Source organism: Lutjanus erythropterus, chromosome 21, assembly GCF_056507025.1.
Source record: "Lutjanus erythropterus isolate fLutEry1 chromosome 21, fLutEry1.hap2, whole genome shotgun sequence".
Classification (NCBI taxonomy): domain Eukaryota; kingdom Metazoa; phylum Chordata; class Actinopteri; order Lutjaniformes; family Lutjanidae; genus Lutjanus; species Lutjanus erythropterus.
In genome coordinates, this window is record NC_139337.1 from 24,163,454 (window position 1) to 24,184,557 (window position 21,104).

General features: G+C 37.7%; 1 protein-coding gene across 3 annotated transcripts in view; it reads right to left on the reverse strand.

The window, feature by feature from the left end:
- dnajc13 (dnaJ homolog subfamily C member 13) overlaps window positions 1-17,095 on the reverse strand; it is a 41,935-nt gene extending 24,840 nt beyond the window's left edge. For all 3 annotated transcript variants that reach the window (XM_084746748.1, XM_084746747.1, XM_084746749.1), the window contains exons 1-7: window positions 16,939-17,095; window positions 12,425-12,505; window positions 3,366-3,441; window positions 2,428-2,577; window positions 1,916-1,957; window positions 1,633-1,833; window positions 1,145-1,351 (exon numbers count right to left, since the gene is read on the reverse strand). In XM_084746748.1, coding sequence (XP_084602874.1) covers window positions 1,145-1,351; window positions 1,633-1,833; window positions 1,916-1,957; window positions 2,428-2,577; window positions 3,366-3,441; window positions 12,425-12,492 — 744 coding nt within the window. In that variant the 5' untranslated portion in view covers window positions 12,493-12,505; window positions 16,939-17,095. The remainder of the gene's footprint in view (window positions 1-1,144; window positions 1,352-1,632; window positions 1,834-1,915; window positions 1,958-2,427; window positions 2,578-3,365; window positions 3,442-12,424; window positions 12,506-16,938) is intronic.
- Between the last annotated feature and the right edge of the window lie 4,009 nt (window positions 17,096-21,104).

Consider the following 21,104-nt stretch of genomic DNA (forward strand, 5'->3'; position numbering starts at 1 on the left):
GCACCATGATTGGAATGAGATCGGATCTGCCTGGGGTGGTGGTCTGGCTTGTACTGTGGCTCTGATCTCATGTAGGTGTAAATGCAATCCGTACACAACAAAACATAGGTTTAGCTAACATAAAATATATGTCGTTGAAAATTTACGATGGGAAATGAATGATATACAGTATGAAATATCCTTGTGTGCAACGCTGCATTCATCAGTGCAGCCGTTCTGCTGTTAACAAGGCATAATTTATTTAGTCACAGAGAACTCTGCAAGCCAGTATTGCGACACACCGAGACAAACCGACATATTTTTGATACAAAGAATGAGATAAGTTTATGTATTATGTCTGCAGAATTCACATTAGGGAAGTAATTAAGAATACATTTTAGACTGTGATACACAAAGCATGTTAAGTTTCCTCTAACTCAACAACTCACAAAGCTCTGATATTTAAAGGAAGCTTGGGGCTGCTTTGCCGCCTCCTCAAATTACTCATGAGCAGGTTTTTGCTGTGCAGGAGAGGGATCCGATCTCACTAAGAATAATGATAAAATACCAGGTGTAAACACAAAGGCAAGATCAGATTGTTTATTATGCAGATAACATATCCTGATGGCATTTTAATACCAGGTGTAAATGGAGTGTTAGAAAGCCAAACTTAGAGTCATGACTGTCAGATCTTGTGAATGCTAAACTGATGTGAATTTGAGAACTTTTTCGAAATCAGAGACAAGGCTGTTAAACATATTTACAATTTGACACTACTGATAAAGGTTCTGTAAGCAAAAATGTGCAGTATGAAAACATACAAAGCATTATTGTGCTGAAAGTGGATTCAGAGAGCAAAGAAAACCAGCTAAAAACTTTCCAATAATTCTACTTAATACATTTGTTACCTACATTTGTGTAATTTTACAGAATGCGTGTACAATGCACAGTAGCCTGTAGAATATGACACGCACTTTTTGGTTCCCTAACAGGAAACCTGCAATTTTCTTGGTTCAAGCTGGGAACCAACTTTTCAGGTTCCAAACCATTATATTGTGGTGGAAACGCTTAGAACTGGTCAAAATCAGGTGCTTGTTGGTTGAAAAGGCCTATTTCAGAACCACACGGCAACGAGAACAGAGGAGGAGAAACAGAGTGTCCTAACCGGGTGTCGAGGGGTGATCTTCTGCACCACGAACTCGGCCAGTGAAGTGATGCTCTCGTCCGAGCTGTACTTCCCCAACCTGTCTGTCACGAAGTTCTCGAAGGTCAGGGCCTCCTTCCTCAGCCGTAGAGTGATGCCGATGAAGTTCCCAGCATGCTCAATGGCACTGCGGATGATGTCATCCCGGTGCTCCGAGGCAAACAGATGCTAAGAGGAAGAGGCAATAGAAAAAGGTATTGTAGTTAACTAAAACTAAACTAAAAACTAAAAAAAAATGTGAAAAAAACTTAGAAACCAGACTTTTGAACAAATGCAACCTAACTTAATAATAGTGTACTTGCAAAATTAACTAAAATAAATTAAAAAATATAGGAGAAATATCTTTAGTTTTAGTCTTTTGTCCCAATTTGTCACTCTAACAAGCATTAGGAAGCTTTGGAGCCCCCGGCAAATACCCCCCATATTATAATGAAAAAAAAAATACATACCAGCCTGCTGAAGCCCCCATAAAGGATGCAGAATCCTCCCTGGTAATCAGAGACCTCAACAAAGCCCTCTACGTTACGATAGTCGTAGGAACACACCACTCGGTTGGTGTGCGGGTCGATCTGGTCGATGCCGCCCGGTGTCACCTCTAAACTCACAGACTTCCTTGTGTCGCTCCAGTGGTGCTTGTAGCAGTTGTAACGCTGTTCGGCACACATTTTTGGCGTCACCACAGTGGCAAACATTCACTCAAAACAATAATTTTTATTCATAGATCATACTTACCCTGCCTGTTATCTTTCCCTCTGAAAACTCTGTTCTGAATCTCTGTGAAGAAGAAGAGGACAGACACAAACTTACAAATCTTGCTGTTAAATCATGGCTGTGTGACATTTATGATGTATTGTCTTCACTGCAAAATTTCAAATACATTTAATGAGCTCTATGGGGAAAAACCCATCATGTTGCGGTCTTAAAACACCTCAGCATAATGAGCTTATTTCATCACAGCAACAAACTATCTGCTGATTCACATTTGTGATAAACGCCTACAGTGAGTCAAAGGGCCTGTGATTTGCAAGCACTGCATTCCCAAACAGAACATCGCACACTACGTGACTGCTGCGGCTGTTTTTTTTTTTTTAGACAACACAGCAAACTGTGCAGCTATGACACAACCAGAAAGCATGGATAACCCACATCAAACACCACTTCTGGGACCCTTTTCATGAATATGTTTATGAATGTCTGTTTATTCATTGTGAAGTAATGCAGCTGCGAGTGTTTATCCTCCTCACCAGTGCTTCTGTGAGCAGCTCTGTCCGGTGCTCTGTTGAAAACTTGAGCGTTTCAGACTTCTTGCCACTGCCTTTGCGGAATGTGAGGTTGAACTCTGTTCCCTGACCTTTTCCTACTGGACCGATACCACAGATGTCTCCATAAGGCCACTGGTACCACAGACAGCAACAACACAGACATAAACACATTGTTATAGTCACACACAAGCAGTTTGAATATGAAACAAGATGTTATGGTAAGACTTTAATTAAAATCCCCTCTCCTAAGCATTTAAAAATAATATCTAAACATTTAATAAATGGTTTAAAACACAAGCAGATATTAGTGTTACTCCTTATGATGGCACCCATAAGATTCACATAAAATGTTCCTGCGACGAACCAGAACCTGATCCCTTATATTGGCTGTACAGAGGGAGTTCTGTTTAGCTTTATTAATCATCTTCAAATAACAAACAGGCAATATTGTTGTTTAACTAACAATAATACTGAGCAGCATGCTTTAACAAGAAAAAATAGTGAAGAAAAAACAAATGTAATACAAAAATTATACGTATACCTATAAATTAAATTAACTTTAATGCAGGTTTAATCCATATATAATGCCAGTAATTCAAGGAGAAACAACCATGATGCTATTTTCTGTTAAGCCATTTTCTTGACTCAGGTTTCATATTTAATGTGTATTGATTACATCATGTTTCATGTGCTAATCAGTGTAAACACATGCTGTTGCATGTTCAGTGCACAACTGAAAGCTTAATGCATTTAAAGGCTGGACACAAGACGTTAAAAATACTGCTTTTCAGCTTTTAGACGAGAAGAGAAACAGGCTTCAAATGGCTTTTCAGTAGTCACATCCCACAACCCCTGCAAGGAACTGATACCTACAGTAAAGAGGAGCTTCCTGAATGATGGCAGGCTGCACACATACTGACCTGATTTGTTACTTCTAGTGTGGTTGGGTTGTATGTGGTGATGCCATGCGTCCCCACTGAGAAGACTCGCTTGTACCTGGAACACAGAGATGAGTCAGACACGCAGCCTACAGCCCATCACAAACACCTACAACAGCACAGACAGTCACATAACATTAGCAGTGAATGTGGGAAAGAGGCCGACTGTGCGGCGGTGTTTCCAGTGTGGGGGTTAGCTGAGGCAAAGCTAACAGATCCAGTTAGCCCTGATAACTCTGTCTGAACATCACTCTATGAACTTGTGATCTGAAGATTTCGAATGTGCCAAATATATCACAGAAATAAAGCTCGATTACATCAGATAGCAGGCAGAGTGGTGTGAGAGGAAAAGGTCCAGTAGCAACCCCACTGTCGCCTACCGAAAGCTAACGATGAGTCAAGGACAGGTGACATCACTGGGGCTCAATTAACTGATGATATCATCCACATACAGGTTTATTGTGTCAGTTTCCAGACATTTTTATGAGGCGATGGTTGAGATAAGGCACAAACAGGGTGGAAATATGATGAGAAAATATCAGTAACTGCCACCGTTATAGCTTCAGTTACAGACTGGACTGAAAGAGATGTAGCTTTAATTCTCACCATCATTCAGTGTAGACATGTAATAACAGACTGAAGCAACTGCAGCTGTGATTCATGAGTATTTACCTAAATTAGTACTCGGAAATGTCCTGTATTCTTTTTGTATAGTCTCTCAGTGATCTTAAAATGAAAGATCACAATTTTTGGTACGTTAGTGGTTCTGAGTCATTTCTGATCCTCTAAGTCACAGGAAATGCTATGAGAGTGGCGCTTTCTCGCATAGTAGGAAGGAAGTGTGAAATTCTGTTTTTCCAATCTTTCTGCATGTTACGTTGAGTGAATGTGCAAGTGTGTGAGCAGTCAAGCACGTCTGCATGTGCTTGATCGCCATGTGGTTTGCCAACTGTTTCAGTTCTCATTTTTGCCCAATTCATAACTTTCTGCCTGGTGTTTGATATCAAAACAGGTCATTTAAGGTTTCTGAGTTTAAGTGGAGGGTCTGTTAAATGCGAGGGTTTGATTATTATCTTGATTAATCGATTAGTTCAGTCTCTAAAATGATGACCATTGTTTCCCAAAGCCAAATTGACGTCCTGAAACGTCTTATTTGGCTCACAACTGTCATAAAAAAGTAAAGAAACCAGAAAACATTCACATTTAAGAAGCTGGAAAAAAATTACTCAAATTGATTTAGCGATTATCGAATAGTTGACAATTAACACAATAATTGAAAATAATCGGCTAACTGATTAATTACTGCAGCTCTAAACAAATTTGCAGAAAATCAACAATAGAAAATGTAAAGTATTGTGCATTTCCATTAGGGCTGCTGCAAAATTACTGTTGAATTCAACTCAATATGGCCAAGTGCAACATACAAATCACAGAAGCTGTGATTTTTTTTGATAAAGCTCAACCTAAAACGGTGGAAAACAACATGGAAATAACGATGGAATATGACATTTCTGACATCTAGCTGTTTTTATACAGGTGAAGGAAAACCATTTTAACAATTATGCAAAAGAACAGCAGTGATCAGGCGATTATATAACAACTGTGACAGGCCTATGTACAACATGTTCTTCTGGCACCTCCATAGCACTGTTAGCCTGCACACTGAACATGCTGACTTGGCTCCTTTCTGTCTTGCACATCCTCATTATGTCAGGACAACATTAAGAGATCGAGTGCCCGGCCAGTTCTATTAAAAAGCTGAGTTAAAGTAAGTCAAACTGAGACATTGCTTCCACATAAAGCATTCATACTTGTGTACAGAGTTCAGGACTAACATAAACAGACAGGACGGGCAGCAGCCCAAGGCAAGGCCGGAGTCAAATATTAGGTCAAAGCACATCCCACAGTCAGTCTCCTTCCTTCTCCAGAATTATACAAATGTCACATCCTTTCTGTGAACCTTCCCGATTAGAAAGCCTGTTGAAATTTATTCTTTCTTTTCTCACACTCCACTACTCTCTTCCTCTATCATCTTGGACCACAAAGTTTGGGACCATGACTCTGTCCTGATGTCAGGGTGCTGTCTCTATACACACTTTGACCTTGGTGTTAAGAGGCTAGCTTAACTGGGTGTCAGCACAAACATTGTTAATTATTCATTCTCTGCGGGTGGATTTTTCTTCCCTTAATTCTATCTTAGTACACAGGCTATATACAGCCCTCTCTGGCCAGGGTGAGTTTGTAAGACTAACAAAGACTGCCATTTTCACTTTACATCTCTTCCTTTGATGCTCTATAACAAAGACGCTTACTTAAACATTTCGTACATATTTTGGAAATTCAACATACTTGTGATCAGTATATGAACAAGGTTGTGTTCTACATGAAGAAGTCACAGTTACTATCTGTTTGGTTTGAGCATCTGACAACCAATTACTTGCTTTTATGCTGTAACCGTAAAAATCGAATAGATACAGAGCTCGTCTTTGAACATAATGGAAGCATGCGTAACAGCACAAGGATGATCGTGACGGACATTCCTTTGAAAGACAACCAGAAAGCAGAAAGACAGTTGAAAACAAACTGATTTTCTGACTGAAGCATGCCAATTACTGCACAAAGACAAGTGCCTCTCTAGCCAACTCCATGACCAAGTGAAGCAGTTAAAAGCACAGTTTTGTCTACACACATAAAAGCCAGAGATACCTGCTAAAATAAAGTAATACCCGCATGCAGGAAGGTGGGATTAGTTGAGATTAAAGTAAATTTTGGACAGTAATGTTTATCATTTATTGAAATATGTAGAGACCATTGGTATGAGACAATCTTACCGATGTGTTTGAATGTTTTGACTTATCTTATTAACAAATCCCTTCACATTACTACTGATCATTTTACAACTCTGCTGCTGAGGTTCACATTTCCATTCATACAAAGATATGAAAATCAACTCAGCAGAGACTTGAAATTGGCCTGTGGTGGCTAAACATCACAGTGAGCACCAGGTCTGCTTTTATTATTTAGTTTGTTTGATATACATGAAAAGCAGACATGATGACATGATGTCAGCCTGGGCGATATGAGCAAAATCTCATATCTTCACATAAATAATTTCATATGCAGATAACAATATGGATCACAACACAGCACATTTTATGTAAATTTAATGAAAAAAAATGTTTAAAATGACCACAAAGAAAAGCCTATTTTATATTATCTTACTCTGAATTAAAAACTCAACAAATAAAAGGGACATAGTCATATTTGATTAGTTTTCTCCTTTTATTTAAACAGTCTGTGCAAATTTCAATTATGCATGTAACAAAATTTAAAATATGAAAAGGACGTTTCATACCCAAACCATGTCTATGTGACAGAAGTAGCCAGACTTTCACACAGTCCTGTGTTTACAACGATATACACACAGGACTGGGAGGGTTACTGGAAACCAATAACTGTCATGACAGTAGAAAAACATTCACAAAAATCTAAATTACTCTGGTACAGCACACCTTGAAAGATGGCAAGTAACATGATGAAGCTGAGATCTGTACTAGAGATGATAAAGATTAGTTGTACAATGAATAACTGGTCCTTAAGGGTTTGGTCGATTGAACAAAATTTAATCAATCAATTACCAAATAAAGATCTTAAATATGACAGATTATTTTTTATGAGCAATGTTATCTGATATTCAAGTATATGTGTCTAATATATAAAGCTGTTTTTAAATAACAATTTATTAATTAATTGATTGTTAATGTTACCAATGTGTGATTAAGGAAAGTGCTTACAATTTGAAATCATAAACTATATATGAAATGGTCCTGAACAGTGGTCTGGATCTGCAACTCTTCCATAAAAGCAATATATGAGGAGAAAAGTGCACATTATAAACTTTACAAGTACAGCTTACACCTTATACTGTATACAGCTTGTGATAACAGGTTACTCCTGGTTCAGTCATACTGTACAACATGGGTGTAGAGCTTTTCCTACCACTTCCAGTATTTCATAATGTATCACATTAAGCAACTTCCTCTATCTGACTAAACCCTCTTAACAACCGCCTCCCTCTTTAAATACCATTTTTCACAAAGACAACTGAACTGAAGATTTGTTTGACTACATAAAAAGCAAGAAAAACACTACATAATCCCCAATACACTCAACAAACACCGGATTTCAGGGAGGAGAGCTGAATGTGAGAAACAGACCGCCTGTAAAATGATGGGAACATCTGCACTGAAAACTCTGATGTATAATTAACACACAGCATAAAAGATAGTTCTACCACTTCTTATGTGCTGGTATGTAAAACTGCTAGTGAGCAGCACAAGACTTACTTATTGTTGGATGGCTTAAGAAGTACGAAGGCATTCAAAAAAGATTCAAAAGAGTCTGTGATTTGTATTTTCATGCTCTAAAAACTATAGAAAAATGTTGTGTTTGAAAAGTAAAGCCCATACATGAAACAAAACTCTGAAAGAATCCATTTGAGTCAAGAAACATGCAAATGTCCTTCATTAGGACCACACAGATCTAATATTCTCTACAAGTTAGAGTCACAAGACTTGAATTAAACATGATCATGAGCACAGACAGAGGGGGAAAATGCAGTTGTAATGCTAAAGCAGCCCTACAACATTTGAGGTCTAGTCATCCGTGATTTCAGTCTCTCAGACATCCAGTGATTTTTACAAATTTGATTATGTCACCGTGCAATCTGAAGCACGGAGAAACACTTGTTTTAGACACGCAAAAAGGAAGCCAGACAGAAAACAGGGGAAACTACAAAACAACACCACATCATAGTGGATTTTTTTTTATTACCCTTCAACTCCCTGCAGAACAGATGACTGATATTCTCCATGTTCCTCACCAATATGCTGCCATATATTCCAGTTATTAAAAAGTCTGACAAAACATGAGCATGTGTCAAACTTATGACCAGGAGCTGAAGCCTGATTTTTATTCATGCATTTTAACTAAAGTAAAACTGAACTTTTTCATATGTGCACTTGAAATAAGCATTTAGAGTAAAAAACTAGGATAGTTCTTGGAGAAGTTGACACATCAAGTGATACTGAATATTATTATCTAATATGCTCACAGTTCACATGACAAAAGTGCTTTCTATATATGGCAAAAGGAGCACACTAATCACAGATGAGTTTAATTAAAGTTTACATTTGCTAACATGTTCTGTATTCACAGTGAAGAGCTGTGCAAGATGATCCTGCACCTGAAACAGATTTCTCAACCCAAGGCCATGGTTAATTTAACTTTTAGGCAAAACCTGGAATATTTTGTCCATGCTGACAGATGTTTTCATAGTTTGACTAAAATAAAACTTAAAAAGAAAAAAAAAGGCTCTGTCATTCACAAGCAAGAATGGGAGCTTGAATAAAGGATATAACTAGATGGGCTCTTCAAATGATTTCATTCTGCTTTTATTTACATTTTGCACAGTGTCCTAACATTTTTAGAATCAGGGCTGCATTTTGGTTGGTGAAAATCAAACTGGACAATTGATTTTCATGATTTAATATCCACTGAAGACAAAAGTAGCCCACAGTATCTGAGGCTGGTATGAAGCAAGATGAAAGAGGATATCCTGAAATACTATGGCACCTTCTCTTTCTCTTTTTGTTCCAGCTAATAAAGCTCTGTGTGACTTGTATCCTCTTTATGCAGAAGATGACGCAGATCAACTGAATTGTGTTTGACCCATTCATACGAGACTGCTGTCAAAAACTAATATCTGCTTGTCAGCATTTGGACCCTTGCGTCCGTCACTGCAGATTCGCTTCACTGATCAGCAACAGAATTGCATTACAAAAGCACCAAATAAAAATTTCATTTTCATTTTTCTCTTCTCACACGCTCTTTCATGGTTGCCCACTTATTCTGCATTCAATTCAGGCAGACAGTGGAAACAGCGAACCAGATATCATTTATCATGGATGAGAGAAGGACAACAAAATTAGGTGAGGCCGGCAGAGAACACTGATAAGCAGGGATGTTATGATTAATTATTCATTAGAATTTAACAGATTAAAAATATATTAATCGATTGGGGAGCTGCAACAATTAAATGATTATTAGCCTTAATTAATCGCCAACTATTTTGATACTCGATTATCTTGAATATGAATATTTTCTGCGTTCTTTTTTTACAGCCGGGTGTTATGTAACACTAGGGTTGGTTACCGAAATCTGGGGCCAACATGCCCCATACAACCTACCAGACCAAATCACAACACAGATTACAATGCCTCATATCAGTGACAAACGCCTGAGCTGTCTATTGAAGTAGTTGCCCTCTGGTGCAGACACTACAGACACATAATCAAACGTGCCTAGTTAACATTACAGCAACATTACTGACACCACATGGTTCTGGCAGCAGGTATAGTTATGCTAGGTAGTTGCCACAGTAAAAACCAAGCTAAACAGTCTAAAGCGTATCTGTATTTCGCCTCAAACAATTCCAACATTGGTCGAGATGTCCAACAAATGTGTAAAAACAATTGCGTGTAAACAGGACAGACATTTGGTGACACGCCGAATCCATGTGCATGCAGAATTACTAATACTGTCCTGTCCGACTCTCATATTTCTGTCTCTTTCTCACTCTAGAGACCCAGATAAATGACCTTCAAATCTTAGAATCGATAAATAAAATTTTCATCCTTGAGTCATATTCCACCCAGGTCAGGAGGAGGCTCACGGACCAAGGTCAGCTTGTGTCGACCCGTTCAGATCAACCATCAACACAGGTTTATACTGCATCACCGCCTTCTTCTAAACTGGGTTATCTGTCTCCACTGTCCACCACACACATGCATCAACACTGGTCTCTGACGGACACTTCAGGAAGCATTAGCAGGATGAAGCTTTGATGATGGCTAATGCTCTGCAGGCCTGCTTAAGTTACCCAAGTCAATGGCAGGCCTTAATGGGACAAAGACATTTAGAGAGCAGGTATTGGTAATGTGATCTCACCGGCTCACAGCTCAAACTGGAACTTGTCCATTCTTTAGTTCTGAGGGCCACCAAGTACCTACATCATGCCCCATCTAGTTTTAGGCCTATAATAGCTTTAATGTGTGCATTTATATAATTTATGCAATGAAATCTATGCACTGATAGAATTCAGAAGTGTAGATTTAATCAGTGGATGATCATGTTTACATCATAGACACAGTAAGCTGCCCTCATTGTTTTGTAATGTGCTGTGAAAATTCACATCTGTTGTTATGTCAGCACCTCGAATTGGGTTAAAGTAAGGTCACAGTTTCACTTGAGACATACTGTACATACTGCAAACACTCTCTTCCTGTTTTAATTCAATCTAGAAATGAGAATAGTGCCCTCAGTAGAGTGCAGATCTCTGCCAGGTGAAGAATTTACTAAAATACTACCACTACTGCCAGATGCAACCATCAGATATTTGTGAGTTTTGAATGAAGTGTTTTTGTATACTATAGTATACTCATTCATAGGTCAGAACCTGCATGTCCCAGTGGAAGATGTGGCTATTCAAAAGGTTGATGCCATTACAGTGTTAATGTATTTAATGTGTATGTGTTGGTATCATTACACCTACCCAGGGACTACAGATCAAAATTAGCCAATACGGCTAAACTGGCACATTTACAGAAACGTTTATGAATGTGTACTGTCTCTGTAACTTAAAACCTTAAAAAATAAATTATGTTTTGGCACAGAGCTGATTAGATCAACCCCAAGTAACTAGGGATGTTAATTATTACTCATTAATTGATTAATCACCATTATGAATTAACCAATTAAAAATGTATTAATTGATAATTTATTAAAAGTCTAGAGATGGCAGTAATTGACCCTCATCTGATATGGTCTGTTGAATAAGGAAAATTTAACTTAAAATGAGAAAAAAAATGAGGAGGAAAAAAAGAAAAAAAATGAAAATGAGAAAAAGTGTGTTTTGTGTCTTATTTGACCTAAATATTAATGATTAATTAACTGCTCATGCTTTTTTAAGGAAAATCCACAAAATGTGCATCCCTACAAGTAACTTTGAAAATGGTCAAACCAGTTTTCGCCCACCAAAGTTTAGCCCAATTTTGGAGTATTTGAGTACTTTCCCAACAACCATGACATGGTTGTTAGAATAAATTGTTGTCTGAGGTCCTCTGGTTTCATATGATAGCAGTATCTCCACTCAAGCTTTAAAACTGAGCACACTATGGACTGATGTAACAGTCACACACACACATAAACAACCAAACATGTGACCTGTTCTAGGATTACACCTGGTGGAGATAAAAATAATGACTGACGAATACAATCAAACTTGGCATAAAATACTGAGTGCACAAAAATGTCAACCTTGTAATCTTTATAAGGAAGACACTACATGAAAGAAGGAATATTTACTTAGTTGATTGCATCTTGCGACAACCAGCAACTATGTAAAAATATCAGAGTATCAGTATCACACTGTTCTGTCCTGGGATAAAGACGTTATCTATTCAAGATAATGCAGTGTTTATAACAAACAATCTATTTACTTACGCTAACGTAAAATGTAGGTTGAAAGCTACTGTCGTTTTTATGAGAATATAGGGAGAAATTGATGAGAAGGAGAAAGAATAATATCTGTGGCCTTGGGTAAAGCAGCTTTTCATGTTGTCATCCACACAATACATGAATGTCAGTACCAGTGCTGTGCTGTGTTCACTGTTAGTATCTGTTTCTCTTGGAAACATTTCATAAGATAATGCAGCTCTTTAAAACACACGTCACTACTGCTGATCAGTGACTGCTGATCTTCAGACCTCCTATCCCTGGCTAAAATAAGGAAGGCAACACAATGGAAGCACTGAGTCAGGATTTCAGTTATTTTTCCAAATTGTCTTAAAAAGGTGATACAGGAAAACATTTAGGTTAGCGCTGCCTTATGCATAAACCAAAACAAAGACGATGTGGAATAGATAATGCCACCAGACCTGAAATCCTATCAGTGGGGTTAAAAAACAAGCTGTGGGTCTTACTTTCCCCTCCAGGAGTGTTTGGTGGTGTAGAAACAGGCCAGGTCTTTGTTCTCTTTGACGACATTCATCTTTTCACAGGACCTACGAAACAGAAGAAAAGTTACTATTCCTGTAATCAGAAAGTGAGACTCCAACATTTTCAGCACAGAAAATAGTTCAGAAAATAATGTTAATGTTTTTTTTTTTTTCACCTGCCTGCTTGAGAAAGTGGGTCAGAAATGTACTTGCTCGTAGTCAAATTTTTACTTGCCACTGTATGAACTGGCCTATTATATAACTACTGTTACATAAGGCAAACATCGATCTCTCACGAACAACTAGACTCCTTTGGTAAAAACCGTAATTTTGCTTAGCAAAACATAGGAGTTGCTGGTCTAACGTTGTCTTGATCTTTTAGTTTGTTTGCTTAATTCAGATTCATCTAAGTCACACAAAACCACAAATTAACCAACTGATCAGGGCAGCAGTACACCAGCAAGTCTGGTCTTCTGTAAGGTAAATTACAGTTCTTCCTAAAGGAGTCTGGTTGCTTTGGAGAGAGCAAAATTCAGCCAATATAACTGTTTTTTTTTTTTAGGCAGACCTTTCATTTGGTGACTAAAATGCATTTTGCTGCCGACCCTGTCAGCAGTACATTGCTTAGCTTCCGTGCTGGTGCCCCTCTGCTTTTACAAACTGGGGGGGGTCAACCACCATTTACTGTAGGTAATACACTGCCTTTCGGTTTAGAATCAAAAAATCTGGAATACCCCTTTAATGTCCTTTCTATAAGAAGTGATCAGATGACCTGCACCTTTACAAGTCATTACTACCTCAAGTTTGTGTAACACACACATTCCAATATACTGCCACACACACTTCACACAGTCATTCAACATTTTGCAGCTGGAAGGGAGCCTCCCTCCAGACACTCCCTCTGCTACAGAACTAATAGAATAAAGAGAGATTATTCAACAACAGAGAGAAGGCTATCGCTCCATGACTGGCTGATTCTTCACTGTCATTACCTCAGCTATGAGCCATGGCATCAGGGCAGCTGGCTGCACATGACTTACAATTTATTACAAACCAGTGATCCTTGACATCCTCACGCCCTCCTTCATGCATGTATTTTCACAGGCTCACTTTGAAAAGAGGCAGCCACTGGGATACAACCGGCTCAGCAAAACACAGAGGAAGTAAAGGTCTTTCATTCCAGCCTGATATCAAAAACAACATAACAGTGCTCCAGCTGAGTATGTGTCAATAAAATCTGGTGCAAAGCCAGTGTGGCCTATTGATTGCCTAGATAAACAGAGGTTAGGTTTAGTGTTTTGGCCCAGCAGTGCCCATTTTGAATGAAAAATCCTTGTAATATTAATTTAACACAGCTAGATGTTCTCAAATCTGGACAATAGATTAACTAGGGTCTGTGTTCCTGTCACTAAATACCAACAGTTTCCTTTAAAACACAAAGCAATGGTGGGATGATTAAGAGCGATACTTTGCAACAGATTGCTTCAAGCTAATTAAAAAAGAAAGCATCAAAGAAAAAGACCAGAATAGAGCAAATGGTGGGAATAGCCTAACTGCCTCTCAGATCCTTAGTGCAGTAATTTGCTGGCGGCTGCATTGTGACAAGGGGAACCTGTGTCAGCACTCTGCCAGGATCCTGGAAAAATCTGACTCCAGTTTTCCTTCCTCTCCGTTTCAGTGACCGTCTGAAGCAGCAAAATAGCCACAAAAAATTATGGAATCCACTATTCACCAAGGGGACAACTGTCTGGCATTCAAAGAGGGCAGAACGCAGATATGAGCTACTTTCAGGTGTCACAACACTGGACGAGGAGCCTTTAAAAATTAGCCTCTAACAGCATCTCAATAATTGATGCCTGTGCTAGAGAAACAAAGGTGCAAGGAACAGTCCGGTGCCAAGTTTTGCATCAACAGTTTTTTTTTTTTTCAAACACTCATTCATGGGGCTGCATAATGAATCTAATCCAAAGCAGGGGGCTGATGGAACGCACAATAGGAGATGTTAGGAGCAGCAAGCAGCGCACAGCGTGCTCTTTGCTGCTGCAGAGGGCAGTGCAGTTTTTATTATATTACTGTGATGAGTGTAAAAAAAGACCAAGGCAGATTCCAGGATTGTGTCATGTGATTACCCCTCCCTGCTCTTCCTGCCTGTATGCAGATCAATAGCAAATTATTCATGGGCAATCCTTGACAGTTTAACGAAAAAAAAAAAAAAAGAAGAAGAAGAAGAAGAAAGTAAACAGGAGGATAGTCAAGTCAATGGAACGAGGCCCAAAGCCAAGCACACACAACATTTACATGGTAACTTGTTTTAGACAGGTCTCACAACTTTTCAGAAACTTTAACAAACACGGCTTTTGATCATTGCCAACACAGCTGACAGTCTATACAATCCAGGAGGGTATACTAGTGCTCGCTTCAAGTAGCACTGCTAATAGGATTGTATCAAACCTCTAAATGAGACCTATCTGACTGTCCACCTCTTAGGAGGTAGTGACTAATCAGACTACAGCCACAGGTTATAAGTCTCATCATTGAAAATTAACACTTAATACTGCCGAAACAGCTCTTTTGGTCTGCTTATATGTTAGTCTTAAGTCTGCTGTCTACCCACATCTGTTGGAAAATTGTTGGATCTCCTGCTTCCCTTTGAAAGGTAAAAAGAATAGGAAAACTACTGCTGCAGAATCAGACAGTATGGGTACAATGGTCAAGCTGTCATGTGCCATGTCATTACATCATTATATGGCCCTAAACATTTTTGACTCCTGTCACAGTTAAAACTATGCTGAATAGAAAGCTTTTACCTTACCTGCACTTGCAGTACAATAAAAGTAACATCACATGAGCCAAACCTCAGCATTGACCACTAAAATAACACATCGAAAGGGAGCATCTGAACCTTTTCATATAGCCTTGAAAGGCTGGGCAGTATATCTATATTATTTTGATATTGTAATATGAGACTAGTTATTACCAGACTGATCTAGCTGTTCTATTATTTGCTGTTACCCACTTAGTCATTAAATCTACATCACTGATGATTATTTATCAAAAAAAAACCCATCTTATCAATATGCAACAATAGCCATCCCTGCAATATTGTAGAATTTACAGATTTATCTTAGAGAAAATGTGTATATGGAGATATATATTGTACATCGCAGAAAAAAAAAAATTAAGATATTATTTGAAAGTCATATTGGAAAAGCTCAAAAAATAATAAGTACTGTAACTAATTACTATTTCCATTATTAATTAATCTGACAATTATTTTTCACAATCAATCAATCATCTATTTGGTCCATAAAATGTAAGAAAATGGTGAAAAAATGTTGATCAGTTTGCCAAGTCAAATGCCTTATTTTGTCCACAAATGGATCGCTGCAGCTCTACTTCACAATCAGATATATCACACAGCCTTGACAAAGCCATAAAAATAATGCATACTGTAATTAGGGCTGCTGTTATTGCTGTAATTAGAGCTGTTGTTCGATTCATAAAATGTCACAAAAATGGTTAATAGTTTCCCAAAACCCAAGGTGATGTCCTGAAATGTCTGGATTTGTCCACAACCCAGAGGTATTCAGTTTGCTGTCATACCACAGTCACATTTCAGAGGCTGAAATGAGTGACTTTGGACATTTTTCCTTAAAACAAAGTCTCAACGCGATTAATCGGTCATCAAAATAGGTGAGTAATTTAATGCCTGACAAAAAAACAACAACAAACAAACCAAAAAAAAAAAAAAAACAGCAAATCGCTGCAGCTGTAATATCACGCTTGTTTCTGCAATGCTGTTGCCTTCTTGAAAGCCGTTTCTGCACTGAAAAAAATGTTGCAATGTCCTCCCTTTATTTGGCAATTTTATGTAGCAATCTCCCTACCGAGACGGGAACTTTAAGGTCGGGAACTTACTCGACTTCATCTTAATGCGGTTCTGTAAGGATTTCATGAACCACTTCCTTGCAAAATATGACAAACTTGCTTATTAGTTAGTTACACCTGACAAGAGATTTAAAACTTGAAGTTACACAAAACGCACAAAAACGGCGATTCTTAAGTCCATTTGAGGATGTGCGCTGGCTCCTGATCTGTCAAGTAAATCCATGACAAGCAGCATTAACGGTTACCTGCTGGCTCTCAAGCGTTTAGTCAAACTCAGCTTCATTGCAGCGGGCCTACACGGTTCACTGTTTGGTTAAAAACAAGCACGACAAGACAGTTTTAGCGATGTTAACGTTATTGATCCACCTAGCTCGAATAACAGACAGCCCAGACACTTTTGTTATCAGCATTTGTTTGTTTGCCAAATGCAGAAAAGGGCTGTGGCAGCAGGCTAATGTTGAGTTAGCTACAAGCTAGCGGCTAACTAGCACATCATCACTTGGGTTTAATGGGAGAGCTAGCTAGCTAGTCGCATTAGCAGCGGGGTTCAATCAAGCAAACATGGAGAAGATGGCTTGAAGAGTGTGGCAGGTGCTAACGGGAGCATTTACCTGTAAAATCTCTAACGGGTGTTGTTCGTAGGCGTCCCTCAGCCCCCCACCCTCCTCTGAGTGCGCTCAGTGCTTCTCAGTTTTCCCACTCTGATGCTGAAGTTGCTCAGTTACGGCGTATTCCCCCCCAACAGGGTTCAGGACGCTGCCATATTCCTGATACCAAAAGAGTGCTAGTGCGCATGCGTGAGGCCTGCCTGTCATGCGGCTGTCAGCTGATTGGTTTGTCCGGACGCGGAATTGTCGAGATACCTGACTCGAGAGCAGTTTTTCTTCATTTTCCTCAGTGTTTTGCATTGATACATACAGTCAAAGCTGATCTGGGAACAGATTATTGTTTTAGACTAATGCAGGCAGTAGAATCTTCAGTTTCCATTTGGGGTAATTTGAAACAAAGAAAAATGGCAATGAGTAAACAAATAAATAAGTAATAAAAGAAAAAAGTAATAAAAGTATAATAATAATAATAATAATAATAATGATAATAATAATAATAGTTTTATTAGTAGTAGAAGTAGTATTAGTAGTGGCAATAGTAGTAATATTAAACATTGATTTTATTTTTCTAGAAACTTACTAAGATAAGAGATAAAATATTCCTTTATTAGTCCCACAATGTCGAAATTTATAGTGTCACAAAAGCAAAGCAGATAGCTAAAATATAAAGAGGCACAAATAAGAATACAAAAATGTTAAAAAATCTAAAAGAAGAAATTAAAAAAAAAAAAGAACAAATTAAACAGAGGAAATATAAAAAATAAACATTGGAACATTTTACACAGGGAAAATATTACTTATAGTAAAAAAAAAACTATATTTAATGCAAATGCTTTTGTACTTTTTTTTTTTGACTGCAGGACTTTTACTTATAACAGAGCATTTCTGCTATGTTTGCTACTTTTACTTTAGTACATGATCTGAATATTTTTTCCACAACTTGTTTGTGAACTGCTCTGATGAAATGTAAACTAAATTACACTAATCTCTATTTTTACATTTGCCTACCTCTGCATGTTTTGCTTCATGACATCTTTCAAGCAGTATTTTTTGTTTTTCAGCTTTCCAGATATCAGTGGCCTGTTAGGTAAAATGATACACTTCAGGGAAGAAGGATTATTATGCCCCCTAGGGACACTGTCCCACCACTGCAGTAGCAACTGAGGGTAAAGTTCAGCCAGTTTGTACAGTATGTGCCAAGTTTAAAACACCTACAAGAAGGCTGAGTCCAGGACAAAAATTAATCTGCCACACATGAACACATGCATATTCAGGCACACAAATCTGTGCTATCAAAGTCACAAAAATTATTTAAAAGTTAGCAAAGTTAATACTTGTTACTTATAAACATAATTTACAGTAATACATGTCAATTTTAGATGGTTTCCTCTGTCAGATAACAACTGAGACCCTAAATTAGACTACTTGGAAAAAAATTTTTTTCTTGTAGTTTCCTTTCCTCTACAACAGTTTACTCAACAAGTATATGCCAACTGCTTGTTTGTATAAGCCAGCAATAATTTACTGTAATGCTTTAGTTTAATAATATATTCTACCTTAAATTCAATTATTTTCTTTGCATACTTTTGCTCTTGCAATAACCCACATTCCTCTATAATTTAATTTCTTTGGCAGTTTGATAAAGTAGCTTGTACAACAGCTGCAGACATGACAGCAACATCCACCAGTTTTGGTCTGAGCTAAAATACAAGTGAATAATGAAAAGTGACCGCCATGGTCTGGTGAACCACCGCAGAACTGCAGCATCAACATGTGGGACTCTCACAAAAACTCTGAAGCATAATCTACAACTTGAAACCTTTCAGAATATGGTTGTAACCTCGTCTTTGTGTGAAATAGTAAGCGACTCACCGTGATTGAAGGTAAAGGGGAAACATCTTGGCCTCTGTGACTGACTGATGTTGCACACTGAACTTGAGCTGGGTAGCACACAGTGGTCACGTTATAAGGCATCTGATTAGGTGACCAACCATGCGCTGCCCGTTAGGCTAATTTAATTACAGCTAGAGAGACATGAGGAAAAAAAAATTCCATCTTTTTTTTCTCAGAAACCTACTTGACAAAATGGATAGTGGTGATGTCCTTTAGGCTTCAGTGACAGAAGACAGGGAAACAGTGTGGCTGAATCTGTGTGAAGTTTTTATTTGCCCAGTGGTGGAGGACGCATTCAGATCCTTTACTTAACTTAAATTAGCGGAGTAATACCACACTGTAAAAATACTCTGCCACAAGTAAAGCTCTGCCTTGAAATGATAACACAAGTTACATGTCAGGAAAATATTATATTAAAAGTGAAAGTACTCAATGCTGAAAATGTCCCCTGTGACTATTGGGATATTATTACTCATCCATTAATGTAAAAGCAGGATTTTACTGTTGTAGTTTGTCGAGATGGAGCTCATTTGACCCATTTTGTGAAGGACTGCAGCTAATGATTTTTTGATGATGTCATAACGATTTAATTATGAATTAATGTATTGATTATTTTCTCCATTAATCAAGTAATTGATTAGATTATAACAGTTCTGAAAATAGTGAGAAATGAAATCAAAATGATCAAGATCCCAAAGTGAAACCTTCACAATGCTTGTTTTGTCCAGTTCAAACCTCTAAACTGTTAAAATAAATAAATAAATAGAAGGATGTTAAAATAATAAAAAGAAAAGCAGCAAGTGGAGTTTGTGACGCTGGAACCATGACATGTTTTTGCATGAAAGAAAACTCAAAATGATTTCCTGTTAATATCATTAACAGTTTAGAGGTTTGAACTGGACAAAACAAGCATTGTGAAGGTTTCACTTTGGGATCTTGATCATTTTGATTTCATTTCTCACTATTTTCAGAACTGTTATAATCTAATCAATTACTTGATTAATGGAGAAAATAATCAATACATTAATTCATAATTAAATCGTTATGACATCAGTATTTAGGATGACATCATTAAATAGACTGAGTTTTTATCAGCATCACTAACTCTGACTGACGTCCAGCATCACTTGAAATAATAGTTATTAAAAACTCAGTCTATTTAATGATGTCATCCTAAATACTAAGTGACATCCATGGTTTTTTCTTAAATTTGAATGAGCATGGTAAATTAAATTTAATATTTATCAACAACAATTTACAACAGCATTTTACGCTCCAGCAGACCTAAACACCTGTGTGTCACAGCTGCCACAGCAGCTACACAGTCATTGCCACTGAGCTAATTTGCTGGTTAACAGGTTATTCAGTGGGACACCACAGTGTGTTCTGTTTCTGACCAGCTTGTATAACTCATAACCACTTCCACATAACCTCCCCACACCCCCGTACTCAGACAGAAGAGGCTCAAGCAATTCAATCAGTGTATACCGCAACCTGATTTAAAAAAAAAAAAAAAAAAAAAAAAAAGTTCTATATGTGCCACTGTAGAATGCTAGTTCAGTCTGTGGCTGTGAACAGCAGGGCCAGCTGCTGAAACATGCTGCAGAGGTCTGTGCTTTAATAAGTCTCATTATTCTCAGGACCCTCCTCTCACACTTCCTTTCTAGCTCTATACTGCCATCTACTGGTGCATGCAATCATTGTACATTTAATCCAATCACCTCAACTCTTCATTACCCATAAATTCTTCAGAAATTCCATTGAATAGAAATACAGACATCAAAGTACAAAGTGATTACCAGTGGGTGTTTTTAAACAACAGTTTTTGACCTTAGCAAAATAACAGTTTGTATGCTATACACAATTTAAGGATGATAAGAAGATATTGACAATTTAATGTTAATATTTCTGTAAATGAAATTTGGCTCTTATGACAATGCTGTTGCATTAATGCTGTATATCTTACAGGCCATTATACTACATATTTTTCCCACATTCTTTCTTATATTTCTCAGCAACTTACATGTACACATGTACAGATTTGATCGCTTTTTGTTTCAGAGTGTTATACTGAATAAATGTGTTTCTTGAATTTATTGCTAAAGGCGACAACACATGACTTCCTACCTGGAATTTTATATTTATGGATAAGGAATTTCTCCATTATAGTAGTAAGTTTAATCATGTACATATCTGTGCACCAGCTTCCAGGAGACCAAACAATACACTCTTTCAAAGTAAAACAAGCCATTCATCAATATTTTTAGCAATAAGAA